Source organism: Pseudophryne corroboree, chromosome 5, assembly GCF_028390025.1.
Source record: "Pseudophryne corroboree isolate aPseCor3 chromosome 5, aPseCor3.hap2, whole genome shotgun sequence".
Lineage (NCBI taxonomy): Eukaryota > Metazoa > Chordata > Amphibia > Anura > Myobatrachidae > Pseudophryne > Pseudophryne corroboree.
Window position 1 is genome coordinate 122,579,877 of NC_086448.1, and position 17,031 is coordinate 122,596,907.

The window sequence follows — 17,031 nt, forward strand, 5'->3', positions numbered from 1 at the left end:
CGCTAATCCCCATGGTCCTTACGGAGTCCCCAGCATCCACTACGGACTATGAGAAATAGAATTACCGGTGAGTAAATTCTTATTTTTTCTGTACCTGGGTATCCGGATTTTTCTTTTACAAGTTTTCTCACTATAAGGCCAAACTGGTTGTATACCAGAAAGCCCCGGTGATGTATGGGATTTCCCACCAAGCACGTATGAACGAGTCTTATCGTATTTTACTGTTCGTTTAAACAACTGTATGTTCCAGTCATTTGAGATGTACCCCTGATGAAGTCTCTTGTATAAAACGAAACGCGTTGGATTATCTGTATTGTGATGTTATCTCCGAACCAACTATAAGGAGAAGGAGGAGACTGTTGTCAATCACCTACAATTGTATTCAACGCTAAGAGTCATACTGCTTAAAGTGTGGAATAACACATCTCCTCTGTGTCAATATTGATTTTGAAGTTATGTCTTTTAATAAATTTTATATGTTGGAACATGTTATTACTTTGTTTTAAACATCGATAACCATTCAAGGGTTAAAAAATTGGGTGTTGATACGAGCCCCTGGTGCTGATTCTCCTATTGTTGAATATTTCTATTTCTAGTTCCATCTAACAGGGGACTTAGTTGAATCAGGCTGCCTTCATTAAAAATTTTTCCTGGTTTTATTTAAGGTGACAGTCCTTACTAAGTATACCAGTTAGCGCAGAGGGAAAGTATTTGTTAGATAGATATAGATAGAGATAGATAGATATAGATATATCAATCTATCTATATCTATATGTGTGTGTGTGTGTGTGCAAAAAAGAATAGTATAGCGCCACTTGTGAGATGTAATCTCAGTAAAACTATGTGAATAATTCTAAAAATATCGTAAAATTGCCATAAAAAAAAGCACACATGACCTTACTAATAGGTGTCAGCCAGACCCTAAAAATGCAATGCTGGTATAGTACTGCTAAAACGTATAAGAAATGGAGGGATAGGGGTGTCGGCGACAAGTGTTGCCAAAAAATGGTTATTAAGTTTATAATCTAAAAGTTTAAAAGCCAAAAGGATATATAAATATTAAAAAAGTTTAATACATATGAGAGTAAAAAAATCCAAGTAAAAATTTAACAATAAAAGTAAAAAAAAATGTTCATATAAAAGACCATATGAAAACAAGAACTTTAAAAAGGATAGGAAATCAGACTTAGATTTAAATCAGTAGGGGGTCAGTACAGGAAATCCAACGCGTTTCGTCTCTCTCTATATATATATATATATATATATATATATATATATATATATATATACACACACACACACACACACACACACACACACACACACACACACACACACACACACACACACACCACCAGAAGCGGGGCACAGCTATGCACTTACCACTCACAGGGTGGGGTGCATGTAACACAGCACTCTCCACCACAAAGGCGGGGTACACAGCTGTACTTACCACTCACAGGGCGGGGTGCATGTAGCCCATGACCACATCGCTCTAATAAATACAAACAAAGAACCCAGCACTCACCAAAGTAAACTCGCTTATCCTCAACAATTCAATAAATAAATGATGGGGGTTTAGTTAGTGGATTGGCCAGTGCACGGAAGCCTGCATACCGATTTTCAAGGTACCCCACCTTCATGCAGGTCCTACACTATCAGAGTCTTAAAACCTGACTACTTCACTGCTGTTACACACATTATTGAATTGTTGAGGATAAGTGAGTTTACTTTGGTGAGTGCTGGGTTCTTTATTTGCATGTATGTATGTATATATGTGTGTGTGTGTGTGTGTGTGTGTGTGTGTGTATATATATATATGTGTGTGTGTGTGTGTATATATATATATATATATATATATATATATATATATATATATATATATATATATATTATCCGTGGCTTATACTGTAGGTTGCCCTGTAATGCCCAAGGATTTGCTTGCATGAGAAGGGAGTTTGTCGTATGGTGCAGTTGGGGTTGGAGAGCAATAGGAAGATCAGGTTATTGGCGTGTCCATCACAGTGGGTGGGAGGTGAAGCCCACTGGGAGAGACCAGTGAAAAGTTCTGGGGCTGCAGAGAAGAGTGGGGTTATCCACGGTAATGTGGAAAACACCTGATAGAGAGCAGCTACAGTAGGTCGGTCAGGAGAGGGAGATATGCGAGTCAGACCGTATTAGGGAGGGTTCTGGTTGGACAGTAAATGTCAGGTGTGTTTTTAACACTTGTGTATCTACTCCATTGCTTCTCATCACAAGAGTATATATCTTTATGTGGCCTTTATGTGCTCTTTAGGTGTCCATCTTAGGCTGTCCTGATCCCAAGGTCCATGAGATTGCATACCAGTATGGCAAGAATGTGGGAATAGCCTTCCAGGTAAGCAGTACCTACACCACAGATGTTGCATTCTCCACTTCCCTAACCCATAGGAGCTTCTGTGCAGAATGTACATTTAATGATTGAACATCTGTTTAAGAAATAGAAATATTCCTTTTTATTTTAGAAATCCCAGATCAGACCTACTTATTTTTAAGTGGTAACCCAATAATAGCATAGTCACTCCCCCAGTCTGAATAATGGTAATAGCGACTAAGCAATGCGCCTCTGCTCCCATGCATTTGCTAAAGCTGGGTTGTACTGTACTGTACTGTGCAGTCCTAGATCACATCACATTACAGTGCAGCAGGGACACAGGCGCTGGACACGTAAGTGCCGGTCTGGAGACCTGTCTGATGGTTACCAGGCAGGCAAGATACTTACTGGTGCATATTGTCTGTAGGTCAGTCAGTCTTTGTTGAAATTACTTGCTAGGAAAGTAACAATGATGCATCTATTGCAATTTATGGGGATGACAAACCTGCTTATAAATGTGTGTGTGTGTGTGTGTGTGTGTGTGTGTGTGTGGGGGGGGGGGGTGGGGGGGGGGTGGGGGGGTGTAACTAATTATGAGCCCGGTAACATCTCTTTGGGAAAGCAGTAAATGCTTACATCAGTTCTATTCTTTCTCCTAGCTCATCGACGATGTGTTAGATTTTACAGCTTGTGCTGATCAACTAGGGAAACCAACAGCTGCAGATCTGCGATTAGGATTGGCGACTGGTCCAGTGTTATTTGCCTGCCAACAGGTAAAGCAACAGGCTTTGGAAGCTGCCACAAGCTCCGGTGTGCTAGTTACTATTAGCTGTAACCTCTCTGGTTATTTCTTTATCATCCACTAGGGGTCACTGGAGTACTCTTGGATATGGACGGGCTTCCGTAGGAACAGCACTGAATATTTAAATTTAGAACACTCCACCCCTCCATATCCCCGAGTACCTCTCAGTGTTTTTTCTGTGCTCGACGTAGCAACAGCTCTGTGACACAAGTCACGATTACGTTGAAGAATTTTTATTTTTCTTTGATTTTATTCTTTCTATTTTACATCCCTTTCCCCCTTCCAAAAGGCAGGGTCAGGGATAGTACAGCTGCTGATAGCAGCAGGGGCGTGTCGGGCCTCTCTGAAAGAGCTCCCTCACAGCCACACACAGATCCTCCTGCACAGGCTGGCCGGCGCTTGTTCAGAAGCCCCGTCGGAGCCTCCTCACAAGCTGCAGGATAAAGGTATGTGAACGGGGCGGTCAGCTCCCGCTGCCGCCCCGAGGTGTGGGGACATTGCTAAGCGCCGCTGCTCGCTCCACTTAGCCGCCTGTCCCGCCGCTGCTCTCCCCACTCAGCCGCCCTCCCCACATGGCGACGGCCACAGCAGTTCTTCCGCACACAGGCCGCCGCTGATCTGCTGCTCAGAGGGTGCCGGCGCCGCAGCTCTCTCGCTCACGGAGCCGGCCGCCGCTACTGCTCCGGGTCCCACCGCTGGTTGACGCGCTGCTCACCCGGGCTCAGACACAGCGCTCGGCGATACCCGCTGGGGCCCCACACGCTGCGCTGCCGCTGCTCTGATTCCGAAAGAGCAGGCAGCCATTACACAAGGGTGAGGCAGGAGGGGGCAATAAATAAATAAGGGGGCAATAAGCGGCATAAGAAATACTGCAGCACCAGATGATAGGCTGCAGGGATATTTGCAGGGTTATAATCAGTGAAGTTTGTAACCAGCACTAGGATTATATGTGTAAGCATGCATGGCAGCCATGTTTAACCATGCTTCCTGTGTTTTCCTCTGTGATTCCAGAACGTTCCAGTACTACATCTCTACTCCACCGGAGGCGCAGGGGTGTTAGTGGGAATTTGGGATCACATTTCATAGTACTGGCCACGTGTACTGCACTTGGCCAGATTTATATACAGAGACACCTTACTGCTATTTTACTGAGTCGTGCAAGTGTTTGTGTATTGTTTTGTCTGTCGCCATAATGAGTAAGGCACCAACAAAAACTAAAAAGCATAATTGCAAAGTCTGTAACAGTGTATTACCGGATGGATCTACCACATGTACAGTATGTTTTGTGAATTCGGTTCAGAATACCATTTCTGCTCCTGTTTTACAACCAATTTCCTCACCGGACCCTCCGTGGGGTATGTTAGTAAATGTACTGGATAGGTTACAATCAGAATTGACCGCCGCTCGTCAGGAGCGGGAAACGGTAAGATCTGAGTCTAGGGTGAGACCGCCAGAACTACCGGAGGCGTCTCAGCCTTGCGTAAGGTCCAAATCCATTTTGGGTAAACGGGATAAATTTCATATGTCTTATGATTTTCCAGTGTCTGCTATGTTGCATTCTGACGATTCCATGCCAGACCTCACGGAACAAGATGAGGGTGAGGAGGGCGAAGTGGAGTCAGATGGCGAGGATTTTAACAGTTCCGGCATTGATGATCTCATCAGAGCGGTACGTCAGTCTCTGAAGTTTACGGAAACTGAGGAGCCTCTCACAAATGATCAGGTCGTATTTACTAAACGACAAAAAACTCCAATAAGTTTTCCTGTGTCGGAATCTCTTAATCAGATGTTAGTAGAAACACGACAGAATCCAGATAAACGGTTTTCTATACCTCGCAGATTTAAGTCTAGTTACCCGTTTCCAGACTCGGTAACATGTACATGGGAGAATCCACCAATAGTTGATTCTTCAGTGTCCAAGCTTACCAAGAAATTAACCATACCAGTGCCAGCAGCTACTACGCTTAAAGACCCTTCAGATCGCAAGATAGAAACTATGCTAAAATCCATGTATGTAGCAGCAGGTGTGATGCTAAGACCTGGATTGGTTGGCATTTGGGTCACTAAGGCACTCATAATATGGCTTACAGAACTCAAATCTGCTTTACATGACGAAAATCTGATAATTCTTGTAAATCAAATGATTGAGGCGGTGGAGTATCTCTGTACAGCGTCTACTGACGTCTGTCAGCTCACTTCTCGTATTTCATCGTCGCTAGTTACGGCACGAAGAGCACTCTGGCTGCGTGCTTATCATGCGGAGGCAGAGGTCAAACGAGGTATAGAGGCGTTGCCTTACGATGGCAAGAAGTTGTTTGGTCCTGAATTGGACGCATGGATTGCTGAGGCTACGGGAGGTAAGTCTGTTTTCTTACCATTGCCTCCACCGGTATCAAGAAGAAGATACGCTGGACCTTCGTTCAAATCCTTTAGACCTCAGCCCTTTCGAGGACGTGGCAGAGGATCAGCCACGCCTGCTAGACGTGGTCGCGGACGTGGTTTCCAACAAACCAACACAACTCGCCAGGACGCTAAGGTTACCGACAAGCCGGTGGCATGACGGGCTACCAGCCCATCTCGGTTCTCCGATTGTGGGAGCACGCCTTCAGACGTTCCATTTGGCGTGGTTCCACACATCCGCGGATGGGTGGATCCGCAATTTAGTGTTAAAAGGTTACAAAATAGAGTTCGACTGTCTTCCGCCTCTGCGGTTTTTCAAGACAGGATTGCCTCTGTCGGACGACAAGAGGAGGGTTCTGCAAATTGCCATTCAGTCCCTACTGGATTCGGCAGTTTTGATTCCGGTCCCTGTACACCAACAGGGTCAGGGTTATTATTCAAGTCTTTTTGTGGTACCGAAGCCGGATGGCTCAGTCAGACCAATATTGAACTTAAAGGGTCTCAATCAGTACGTAACTTACTACAGATTCAAGATGGAGTCTCTGCGTTCGGTGATTGCGGGTTTAGAGCCAAAGGAATTTATGATTGCGCTAGACCTCAAGGATGCGTACTTACACATTCCAATTTGGCAGCCTCATCAGAAATTCTTACGGTTTGCAATACGCCAGAACCATTACCAGTTTCAGGCTCTACCGTTTGGCCTGTCATCAGCGCCTCGGGTATTCACCAAAGTGATGTCTGTCATGATAGCTCATCTCAGATCCCTGGGAGTGACAATAGTTCCATATTTAGACGATCTGCTCATCAAAGCTCCGTCTCAACAGATACTTCTCCAGCATGCGCTGCTAACATACGAGGTACTGGTTCACCACGGTTGGATTGTCAACTTCAAAAAATCACATCTAATTCCGTCTCAACGCCTTCAGTTCCTAGGTATGATTCTCGATACGGTCAATCAAAGAATTTACCTACCACAGCAGAAAGTACAAATTCTACGCCATCTAGTACAATTAGTGCTCAAGCCACGCACAGTGTCGGTACACTTGTGCATTCGCCTCTTAGGCACAATGGTGGCAGCTTTCGAGGCGCTTCAGTTCGGAAGATTTCACTCTCGTCCATTTCAGCTGAATGTGCTCGCCCAGTGGTCGGGCTCGCATCTGCAGATTCACCACAGGGTGAGGTTGTCGCCAAGGGCAAGAGTATCTCTGCTCTGGTGGCTCAAGGAACACAATTTAACCGCAGGAAGACGGTTCGGAGGCTGGAATTGGATAATTCTAACTACGGACGCCAGTCTCAAAGGTTGGGGAGCGGTAATTCAAAATTGTCAGCTCCAGGGTCTCTGGGCGGATCACGAGAAATTGCTGTCTATAAATGTCCTGGAACTCCGCGCAATTTACAATGCGCTACGACAAGCAGTGCACATGCTTCGCTCTCAGCCTGTCCAAGTGCAGTCAGACAATGCGACGGCGGTCGCATACATCAACAAACAAGGAGGAACGAGAAGCCGCATGGCAATGCGGGAAGTAGCTCGAATCCTCAATTGGGCGGAATGCCACCAGGTGATATTGTCGGCCGTGTTCATTCCGGGAGTGGACAACTGGGAAGCGGATTATCTCAGTCGTCGGGATTTTCATCCAGGCGAATGGGCATTAAATCCAGAAGTGTTTCACATGTTGGTTCAGCGATGGGGTTATCCTCAGGTGGACCTGATGGCGTCTCGACACAATCACCAAACGTTCCAGTATGTGTCCAGAACAAGAGATCCAAAGGCAGTGGCGGTGGATGCTCTCACTGTCGCGTGGCCGTACAGTCTTGTGTATCTGTTTCCACCGTTTCCGTTGCTCCCTCTGGTGCTAAAACGGATCAAAAGAGAGTCGGTCACAGTCATACTAGTGGCGCCTCATTGGCCTCGAGAGCTTGGTTCTCGGATCTCCGAGGACTACTCGCAGACGATCCTTGGCCGCTCCCACTGCGTCCAGACCTGTTACAACAGGGTCCGTTCCTTTACCCCGATTTAGCGCGGCTGCGTTTGACGGGGTGGCTGTTGAGACCGCCCTCTTAAGAAGAGAGGGCATTCCAGATTCGGTTATACCAACCATGTTACGAGCTAGGAAGCCGGTTACGGCAGCTCATTATTACAGAATATGGCGTGCCTATATAGGTTGGTGTGAAACTCGGAAGTTTCCCACAGCATCTTTCAAGTTATGCCGCATTTTGTTGTTTCTACAAACAGGGTTAGATGGAGGCCTGCGTTTATCTACACTGAAGGTGCAGGTATCTGCGTTGTCAATTTACTTTCAAAGACGATTGGCTCTATTGCCGTCTATACGCACTTTTCTCCAAGGTGTCCTCAGAGTACAGCCTCCATTCATTCCACCTACAGCGCCATGGGACTTGAATCTGGTTTTAGAGTTCTTACAGTCTTCATATTTTGAACCCTTACAGCAAGTGGATATAAAGTTTCTCACTTGGAAAACAATTTTTCTCCTAGCCTTAGCTTCGGCAAGGCGTGTTTCGGATTTGGGTGCCTTGTCATGCAAGGCACCGTATTTGGTGTTTCATGATGACAGAGCGGAACTTCGGACGAATCCCGCCTTCTTACCAAAGGTAGTGTCATCTTTTCACATCAATCAACCAATAGTAGTTCCTGTGTTGACAGCACATTCTGGAACTCTGGATGTGGTACGCGCTTTACGCGTTTATGTATCCCGAACGTCTTCAGTTCGTAAGACGGATACGTTGTTTGTTCTCTATGATGCTGCCAAGATAGGTTGGCCAGCGTCTAAACAAACCTTATCCAGATGGATAAAACTGACCATACGTCAGGCTTACCTTCATGCTAGGTTACAACCGCCTACGTCAGTAACCGCTCATTCCACACGTTCTGTGGGAACTTCATGGGCAGCTGGTCGGGGAGCTTCTACGACGCAGCTTTGCCGTGCGGCTACATGGTCTTCAGTGCACACGTTTGTGCACTTTTACAAGTTTGATACGTTTGCGGCATCAGCATCTAGCTTTGGCCGCCTAGTGTTACAAGTGCCAAACAGCTCTCCCGCCCACGGGGGAAGCTTTGGTACGTCCCAAGAGTACTCCAGTGACCCCTAGTGGATGATAAAGAAAATAGGATTTTGGTACTTACCAGGTAAATCCTTTTCTTTGAATCCATAGGGGGCACTGGACGCCCACCCAGAGCAGTTTTACCTAGTTGTGGTGAGTTCTGAGGATCTTATGGTAACACACTTTCACCGACTGGTTCAAATTACAAGTGCTGGTTAGGGTGTCAACTGTTTAGTTGTCAGTAACGTTATGTGTTAACTTCGTTATTGTCAGTTATGTTATATGTAATACTCCATTGTCAACATCTCTATAGTTCCTGTTCGGCTCAGTAAAAAACACTGAGAGGTAGTCGGGAATATGGAGGGGTGGAGTGTTCTAAATTTAAATATTCAGTGCTGTTCCTACGGAAGCCCGTCCATATCCAAGAGTACTCCAGTGCCCCCTATGGATTCAAAGAAAAGGATTTACCTGGTAAGTACCAAAATCCTATTTTCTACAGTTTAACATTTGTTTACTAGGTTCTCAGGAATGGGGTGATAAGATGTTGTGGAGCTGCTAGTCCCTGCATACCTCATGCATGAAATAAGTTACTGCAACGCCTTTCTCTGTCCTTCTATAGCCATCTCTGTAATGAAGTCATTACTGTTTTGATAGTAGGTGTGCAGTGAAATTCCTCTGTGGAGAACATCCATCACATAAATAACATATTACCTTAAAAATTATGTTTCATTTCTGTTGTCCGATTATTGCTTAGAGGTAGTACCTATATTTCTCTGTCATCCACTAGGGGATACTGGAGATCTTATACAGCTGGGGTATGAAGATTGCGGACCGGAGGTGGCACAGTTAATTAAAAAAAATTATTCCCAGCTGGCTCCTCCCTCTTCATGCCCCCCACATCCCTCCAGTTTAAAAAATTGTGCAAGGAGATGGAAGCACAGAAAGGAGCTCTTGCTCCACAAAAGCTTTTTTCCTTTAAAAGTTCTGTGGCCCGATCCCACCTGGCAGAAAGGAGGGTGCAGGCTGACTTGGAGTGTACTTTTAGAGTACATATGAGACTACCGGTGCAAGGGATCAGCATCTCATACAGAAGTTTTCCGCTAACAGTGAGTAGCAGCGTGGCTCCTAGATATAGGGTTTGGGTCCCCCCGCTGGGCCGTCAGGCACTGGAAATAGCGGGCAGCTCCGGAGCGGCGGGGCGCAGCATGGCTCAGGAGGTTGGCGGGCGGACAAGCACAGAGAGCAGCCTTGAAGGTCCAGGTCTCTGCACTTTCAATTCTTTTCCAAAAAAGACTGGCGTGTCCCTGCAGACCTTTTTACAGGGATTTTTGAGAATTCAACTACCTTTTCGTCCTCCCACGGCTCCGTGTGATCTTAATTTGGTGTTGGAGTTTTTGAAATCGAACCTTTTTGAACCTTTAGAGCAGGCAGATCTAAAATATGTATGTTGGAAAACGGTCTTACTGTTGGCTTTAGCATCAGCAAGAAGGGTGTCAGAATTGGGGGCCCTGTCATGTAAGAGTCCTTTTCTTGTCTTTCATGAAGACTCGGCAGAACTCTGCCTTCGTACAGAGTTTTTACCTAAGGTGGTATCTGGTTTTCACATAAACCAACCAATCGTGGTTCCATCGTTCCAGGGGGTCTCGGAAGGGGACCTTTCCCTTGATGTGGTCATAGCTTTAGGAGTCACATACAGGCTACTAGTTCTCTTAGGAGAACAGACGTCTTGTTTGTTCTGTATAATGGCCCCAAGAGAGGTTGGCCAGCTTCAAAACAAACCTTGGCTAGATGGATAAGACTGACCATCAAGTAGGCATATATCTCAAACGGTAAGAGAGTTCCGTTTCGGGTGGGTGCTCATACCACCAGATCTGTGGGGGCTTCTTGGGCTGCAGCTAGAGGAGCTTCTACTGCCCAACTTTGTAGAGCGGCAACGTGTTCCTCAGCACACACGTTCACTCGCTTTTACAAATTTGATACAGTTGCTTCTAGAGATTCAAATTTTGGTCGTTTGGTTCTCCAAGCTTCGGACAGCACTCCCGCCCATGGGAGTATTTTTGGGACGTCCCCAGCTGTATAGATCTCCAGTGTCCCCTAATGGATGATAGAGGAAAGAGGATTTTGGTGCTTACCGATTAATCCATTTCTCTGAATCCACTCGAGGGCACTGGACGCCCGCCTCTGTGCTGTTAGCCTTCGTGTTCTTATTACATTGGGTCAAACAAGTTTGTATTGTTTGCCTGTTTTGACAGTTCTTGGTTAGTGTTTGACATTGAGATATATTTGGATCCTTCACGTGAGGCGTGAGTCCTTCATGTCCCTTCCCCCCTCCTCCCCCCCCGTCAAATTTTTCAAACTGGAGGGATAGGGGTGTGTGAAGAGGGAGGAGCCAGCTGTGAATAATCTTTTTTTAATGAATTCATTGTGCCACCCTTCGGTCTGCAATCTTCACACACCAGCTGTATAGATCTCCAGTGTCCCCGAATGGATTCAGAGAAATGGATTTATCGGTAAGTACCAAAAATCCTTTATTTTTTATTTTTTTTTTATCACAATTGGTGTGTTAATTCACAAAGTCCAGTATTCTAAAGTCCAGAACAATAAAGGCAATCAGTTGGTGCCAACCCGCTCTCATCGGCTGTCTGAGCTGAAGTCCAATGAGAGGTCTGTTTTAATACAGCTGTGGAAATAAAATCTAGCAGTGAGACCAGATGCAGTGACTGGCCACATTATGTTGTACTACTTCCTGTTCCCTCCCTGGAATATGTGATTAATTGTATGCAATGTTTCCTGTGACTAGTTCCCAGAATTGAATGCTATGATCATGAGGAGGTTCAGCTTACCGGGGGATGTGGAACAAGCATGGCAGTACGTTCGTCAGGTAAGAGACTCTGGGGGAGATGTATGAAGCAGTGAAAAGAGTGGAGAAGTTGCCCAATCAGCTTCTGCCTATAATTTTATAGAAATGCTACCTCAGAGCTGATTGGTTGCCAAGGGCAATCAGCTCTGAGGTAGCATTTCTATAAAATTATAGGCAGAAGCTGATTGGGCAACTTCTCCACTCTTTTCACTGCTTCATACATCTCCACCTCTGTGAATGGATGAGACTTTTCATAGGCTCATGATGCTGAAATGTTTGTTGCCGAGTATACCAATATTTACAGCATTCTGTATTGTTGCAATCATTTATATCTTTCTACAGTAGATCTATAATATACACACACAAGTAACCAGGTTGCTCATGGAGCCTTCCAATTATTGCACAATGAAAAGTACAGCCATGATTGTAGACATCACAGCGGGGCCCTAAATTTACACTAAGTGCCACTGCAGCTGTGTCCTCAGACACGTGTCCTTTATGCACCATATGGTGCGTTTCCTGCTTTGCGCACTTTCATCATTTTACTTTGCTTATAGTGTACTAGGTACTTAGAATTAGTCATTTTTAATTGGTATAAACTTGCAGATTAAACAAACATAAGGATATATGGTGCAAGTCACTCTTATTGGACATGTCTTATCTACGCCCCCTAGATTGTGTACGAGTTACTTTCAGATTAGTACTAGCATGGCTAACTCTCAGACTGTGGCATGCTAAATGGAGCTGTTTGGTGTAGTTTGAGGATAGGTCTATGTGGGCACGTCTGTATCTCCTACACCTGGCATAAGGAAAATGTACTAGTATTCTATGTATGCTGTCTTTTCTGTGTTTTTGTATTAAACGTCCTTCGTTTTCCCCAACCAGAGTGACGGTGTGCACGAAACTACCTACCTCGCCCAACGTTACTGTAGCGCAGCAATCCAAGAGATCAGCAAGCTCCAGCCATCCCCGGAGAGAGACGCTCTCATTCAGCTGACTGAGGTCATGCTTGCAAGGGACAAATAAGTAACTTCTGGGAACTATCCGAGCAGCTACCACCAAACAGTGCCTAATGCAACACTTGTAGAAACACAGCCGGTTTTACTTCCTGTGCGGGCCACCAAAAATGACTTTTAAGAGAAAATCTCAATATGTTTATTATGCCTTTCACCGTTACAGTACTGTATTATTTTTTTATTATTATTCAATTTTAGCAGAGGAAACTATATGTTCAGTGCTAGGTTTTGGGGGGTGACTTCAAAGGGTATATTTGGCAGTAGGATAAAATCATTTCACTCTTTGAAGCTAGAATGGAAATAAGGTTTTTGTGTTTTTTTATTTTTTATTTTGTGTTTATGGCTGTTGATTAAAAGACATCTGGCATTGACACGTTGTAGTACCTCAAAGCCAACAGCAGGTGGTTTGGAATCTATATAGATCTGTTGCCTTGTGAGAAAATACAATTGGGTACACATCAGTGACGTGCGGTCCTGTCATACTAATGGATACGCTAGAGTTCTGATTATATGAAGTATTTGAAACATACAAAGAATATATTTGAGAAAAAAAACTTTGTATTATTCTAATAATTTTTATAGCAAAACTCTGGAGCAAAAAAATCTATGGCAGGTGTGGCAGTGACGAAATATCATCCATTGTGTACCCAGGATTAAGTAACCCTTTCACAAAAGTATTAGCATTCTAAAAAGATATGGGGGTAGATGTATGAAGCAGGTAAAAGAGTGGAGAAGTTGTCCATGGCAACCAATCAGCGTTGAGGTAACGTTTATCAAGTGCATTCTATAAAAGTGGAGGTAGCAGCTGATTGGTTGCCATGTGCTACGTCTCTACTGGCTCGCTTCTCCACTGATTCATAAAGCCCCCACATTGTAACAACTGGTAAGTTTTCCCCTAGTGTATCTGAATGCATTGTGATACGGGACACATCCTTGTAAAACTAGTCATTTTATAAAATAGAAAAAAAGACAGTGTAATACGTCTCGCCAGCACAGCAGTATTCCATCCACTTTAAACATAAAAGAATGTATAATTGTGTTAGTGTGGGAGACATTTGCTGTGGGGGTTTGCTCTTTGCAGTCTACTGTACTTGCAGACATTGTGTTCTCAGTTATACCCCTTTTATACTGCCAGCATATAACACGGGTTATTGCACATGAGCGTACATAACCCGTGTTGCTGGTTGGTGTGAAAGGGTCGAGTGACCCGGTATTCCAACTGGAGCAGTTTGCTGGGTTGAACACTGGTTCAACCCAGCAAACTATGCAGTGTAAATGGGAGCCGGGGCGCATTGACCTGGCTTCCCGTTCAGTGATATACAGGCGCCACGTCGCTGGCAATGTCGCCAACCCGGCAATATGATGGGTTGGTGACTGCAGGGGGAAAGGGGGATGACGCGGCGCCTGGCTGTGACGTGAGTGTAAAAGCTGTATTACAGTATATTCACCCATTTGAAAGGAGAGAGAGAGGTGTTCAGATGTGACAGACAAAAGCAAGTTTGGCTGAAATCCTACCCTGGGAGACCCCATTCAGCCACATATACCCCACTGCTGCTGCTGAACATACTAGCTATGGTGAGGTGTCTCATATCCACTATAATGTGTGGATGGGGACAGGGCTTACAAACATTTAGAACTGCCACTTACTGTACTGCATTCTGCTGAACATTACATTCTAATTGGTGGAGGGGGCTGGGCTATGGGGCGTGTTGATAAAATAACATATCACAATATGCTGGCTTTGAGAATGTACTACAACCCTTCATGTCTTTTCAGCCACGACCATCATAACGATAATGTACAATTTTAAATAACAAAAAGTATGTGAGCGGAACAGAAAATAGCGCTTGGTGGAAACAAAGCAGCCCACACGTATTTAGGTGACTCCCAATCACCAAAGAAGCTAATAGAGAACAATAGATATTGAATACACCTTAGGCGCTACCACCTTCTAAGAGAAAGTCACGTTCTATTCTTAATTAATAGTCCCAAAATTGAGTCTTGTGTTTCACTCGCAGTATTCCTCCTTCTAGGTGTAAGTTCTTCTCCAATTTCGGAGTGCTTCAGAAACTTCCCTTATAGGAGGATGTTGTTCATAAAAAAAGAGAATAACGTATATAGTGTAGTATTTTGAACACAGACGAATTTATTCAGTTATAAAATACATGAAAGTATTCTTTTTCAATTAAAATATTCTTATTCGATTAAAAATGACAGCTATACTTTGTACAAGATGGAACCGTACCGTGTCAAGCTCCCAGCATGGAGCAATGAAAAGGGTGAAATTGGAAGGTTCCGGAATTCCTCCCTTCACGCAAACCGCTGGCTGCTGGACCTGGCAAGGTTCTCCTGTTTTTCTAAAATGCAGGTAAATGGATCTCTGAATGCTGCCAACGTGTTTCGAGTTGTCTCTAACTCTTCCTCAGGGCAGAATGAATCATTTTAGAAAATGGGACTATTAATTAAGAATAGAACGTGACCTTCTCTTAGAAGGTGGTAGCGCCTAAGGCGTATTCAATATCTATTGTTCTCTACAATTTTAAATAGTACAAAACAAGCTTGATAGAAAAATAGGTGGTTTCCAAGTGTGTTTTGCCGGTCATGTTTTGAAGGTACAGCACCAAGCACATAGTGAGTAATTACTGGTTTCTAGTTCTGTTCTTCCTGGTGTTCAGAAAGTAATCAGATCTTGTGCTGAATACTTTATAGCTGCTGGGAAATCTGTGCGTTCAGCACAAGATACCAGTCCTCCTGCCATTAGGGCAGCACTTCAGTATTCATCAGGGGCGGAACTGTTTATTTGTGAATGCTGGATGTACAGTCTACTGTCTGTACACTTAGAATCCTGTGTGAACAGGAGCGATTTACCTGTGAACTCCTCCTCAATGTCATTTGCCCAGGAAGACCAAATGCATCTATACTGCTTTAATTGTGTTTTATTACAGGGGGTAGGCAACCTGTGGCACCACTCCTGCCGCTGCTGTTATGGAATCAACATCCCCTAAAAGCAAAACTGGCATGGCATGCGGGGATGTATAATGCCACAGGTTGCCTACCCCTGTTCTATTAAAGAACATACTGTATGGAGAGTTTGGTATACCAGATGTGAAACTAGATGATCTCCCCACCGCTGGAGGATAAATGAGTTAGCTGAGAGTAGACAACCCCCACACTGCTTTTATTTATGTGAAATCATTTTGTAATATTTTAGACATAATTTAACATAAGAACCTTCCTTGTCCTCCCAAGGTTTAGCTGCTTAGTTCCATCACATTTGCTGGGGATCTGCTACCTGTACCATTTATTTTTTAGCCTTGCTTCATTTTTCACTCACTAGTTGAGTGGGGTTTACTCAGGGATACCACCAGCTGTAATCAGGATTTACGTATAAATAGTGACCTGCATTTGTAATGACAAATAATGTGAGGTGTGCACAGAGGAAAGCAGCCACTGCCTAGTGTTGGAAAACAGTAAGAGGTGTAGATAAGTTAATACCCCATTCATATTAATGTGCGTGTAGCAGTAATTTATGGATTTCCGTTCCATCCATTATAGCAGTAGTTCCCAAAAGTGGTCTCCAAGGCGTCCCAACAGACCATAAGCCAGATCTAATGCCATCAGAGTTGTCAGGAGTATGGCCATCAACCTGAATTTGTTTGGGTTGGTTGTTTTTTTTTTTTTAAAGCGGCAATCTTTGACAAGACATGGATTTGCCTTGTAAAGGATTGCCGCTTTAAAAAAAAAAAAAAAAAAAAACCATTCAACTGACAAACTGCACCTCCAGCCAACTAGGATGGGATTACATCCGACCCAATGTTTTAAAGATATCTAGACTTGACACAGGTGACTTAATTGGTGCCTCAGTTTGACTATACCATATGTGCACAAGCATGGATATCTGAATTATAGGAGTCAGAGAGGTATATTTATTTCCGTTCTAAATTGAGAAGTAGGGCTGTGTTACCCATAGACACCAATCATTTTCTAGAATGCAATAGAGAAATTATAAGAATAGGATTAGTTGCTATAGGCAACACTCCATTTTTAGATACTTTATTAAATCCCCCTTTCCCAAGTCACAATTCAATGCTCAGGCTGAGACCATTTGCATGTAATTAGTACATCTCCCAAACTGTCCTTCATTAAACTTGCCACTTACGTCAAGTCAGAGCTACAATTATGTTGTGCCAGAGTTGCTATTGTGTATTTTATTCTTCTACAAAACCTTGTTTACATTGGTGAACTGTGTGTGTGCATAAGGCTAACTTGAAAATCAATGCAATGAATTTGGCGTGTACTCCAAGCTACATGTATGACCTTCTGCATTGCCAAAACCTGTGCAAACATTAAAAAGAGACAAATTATACATTTTTATTAAAATAGTTTCTGGGTTGTTTTTTTCCCCCCCTCTATGATTGAAAAGTATCATTCTAAAACAAAAAGCTGCATTTAATTACATAGGAGAATGGTTTATTATAAAAGACTGTACATAAAATTTTAACAGGTTATATACAAATGAAAAAAGGATTTCCAATTTGAAAAT

General features: G+C 43.9%; 1 protein-coding gene across 3 annotated transcripts in view; it reads left to right on the forward strand.

Annotated features, from left to right (window-relative positions):
- Window positions 1–16,870, forward strand: part of PDSS1 (decaprenyl diphosphate synthase subunit 1) — a 41,617-nt gene extending 24,747 nt beyond the window's left edge. For all 3 annotated transcript variants that reach the window (XM_063921670.1, XM_063921671.1, XM_063921672.1), the window contains 4 exons: window positions 2,297–2,377; window positions 3,013–3,126; window positions 11,413–11,493; window positions 12,358–16,870. In XM_063921670.1, the coding sequence (XP_063777740.1) occupies window positions 2,297–2,377; window positions 3,013–3,126; window positions 11,413–11,493; window positions 12,358–12,498 (417 nt within the window). In that variant the 3' untranslated portion in view covers window positions 12,499–16,870. The remainder of the gene's footprint in view (window positions 1–2,296; window positions 2,378–3,012; window positions 3,127–11,412; window positions 11,494–12,357) is intronic.
- The last annotated feature ends 161 nt before the right edge of the window (window positions 16,871–17,031 follow it).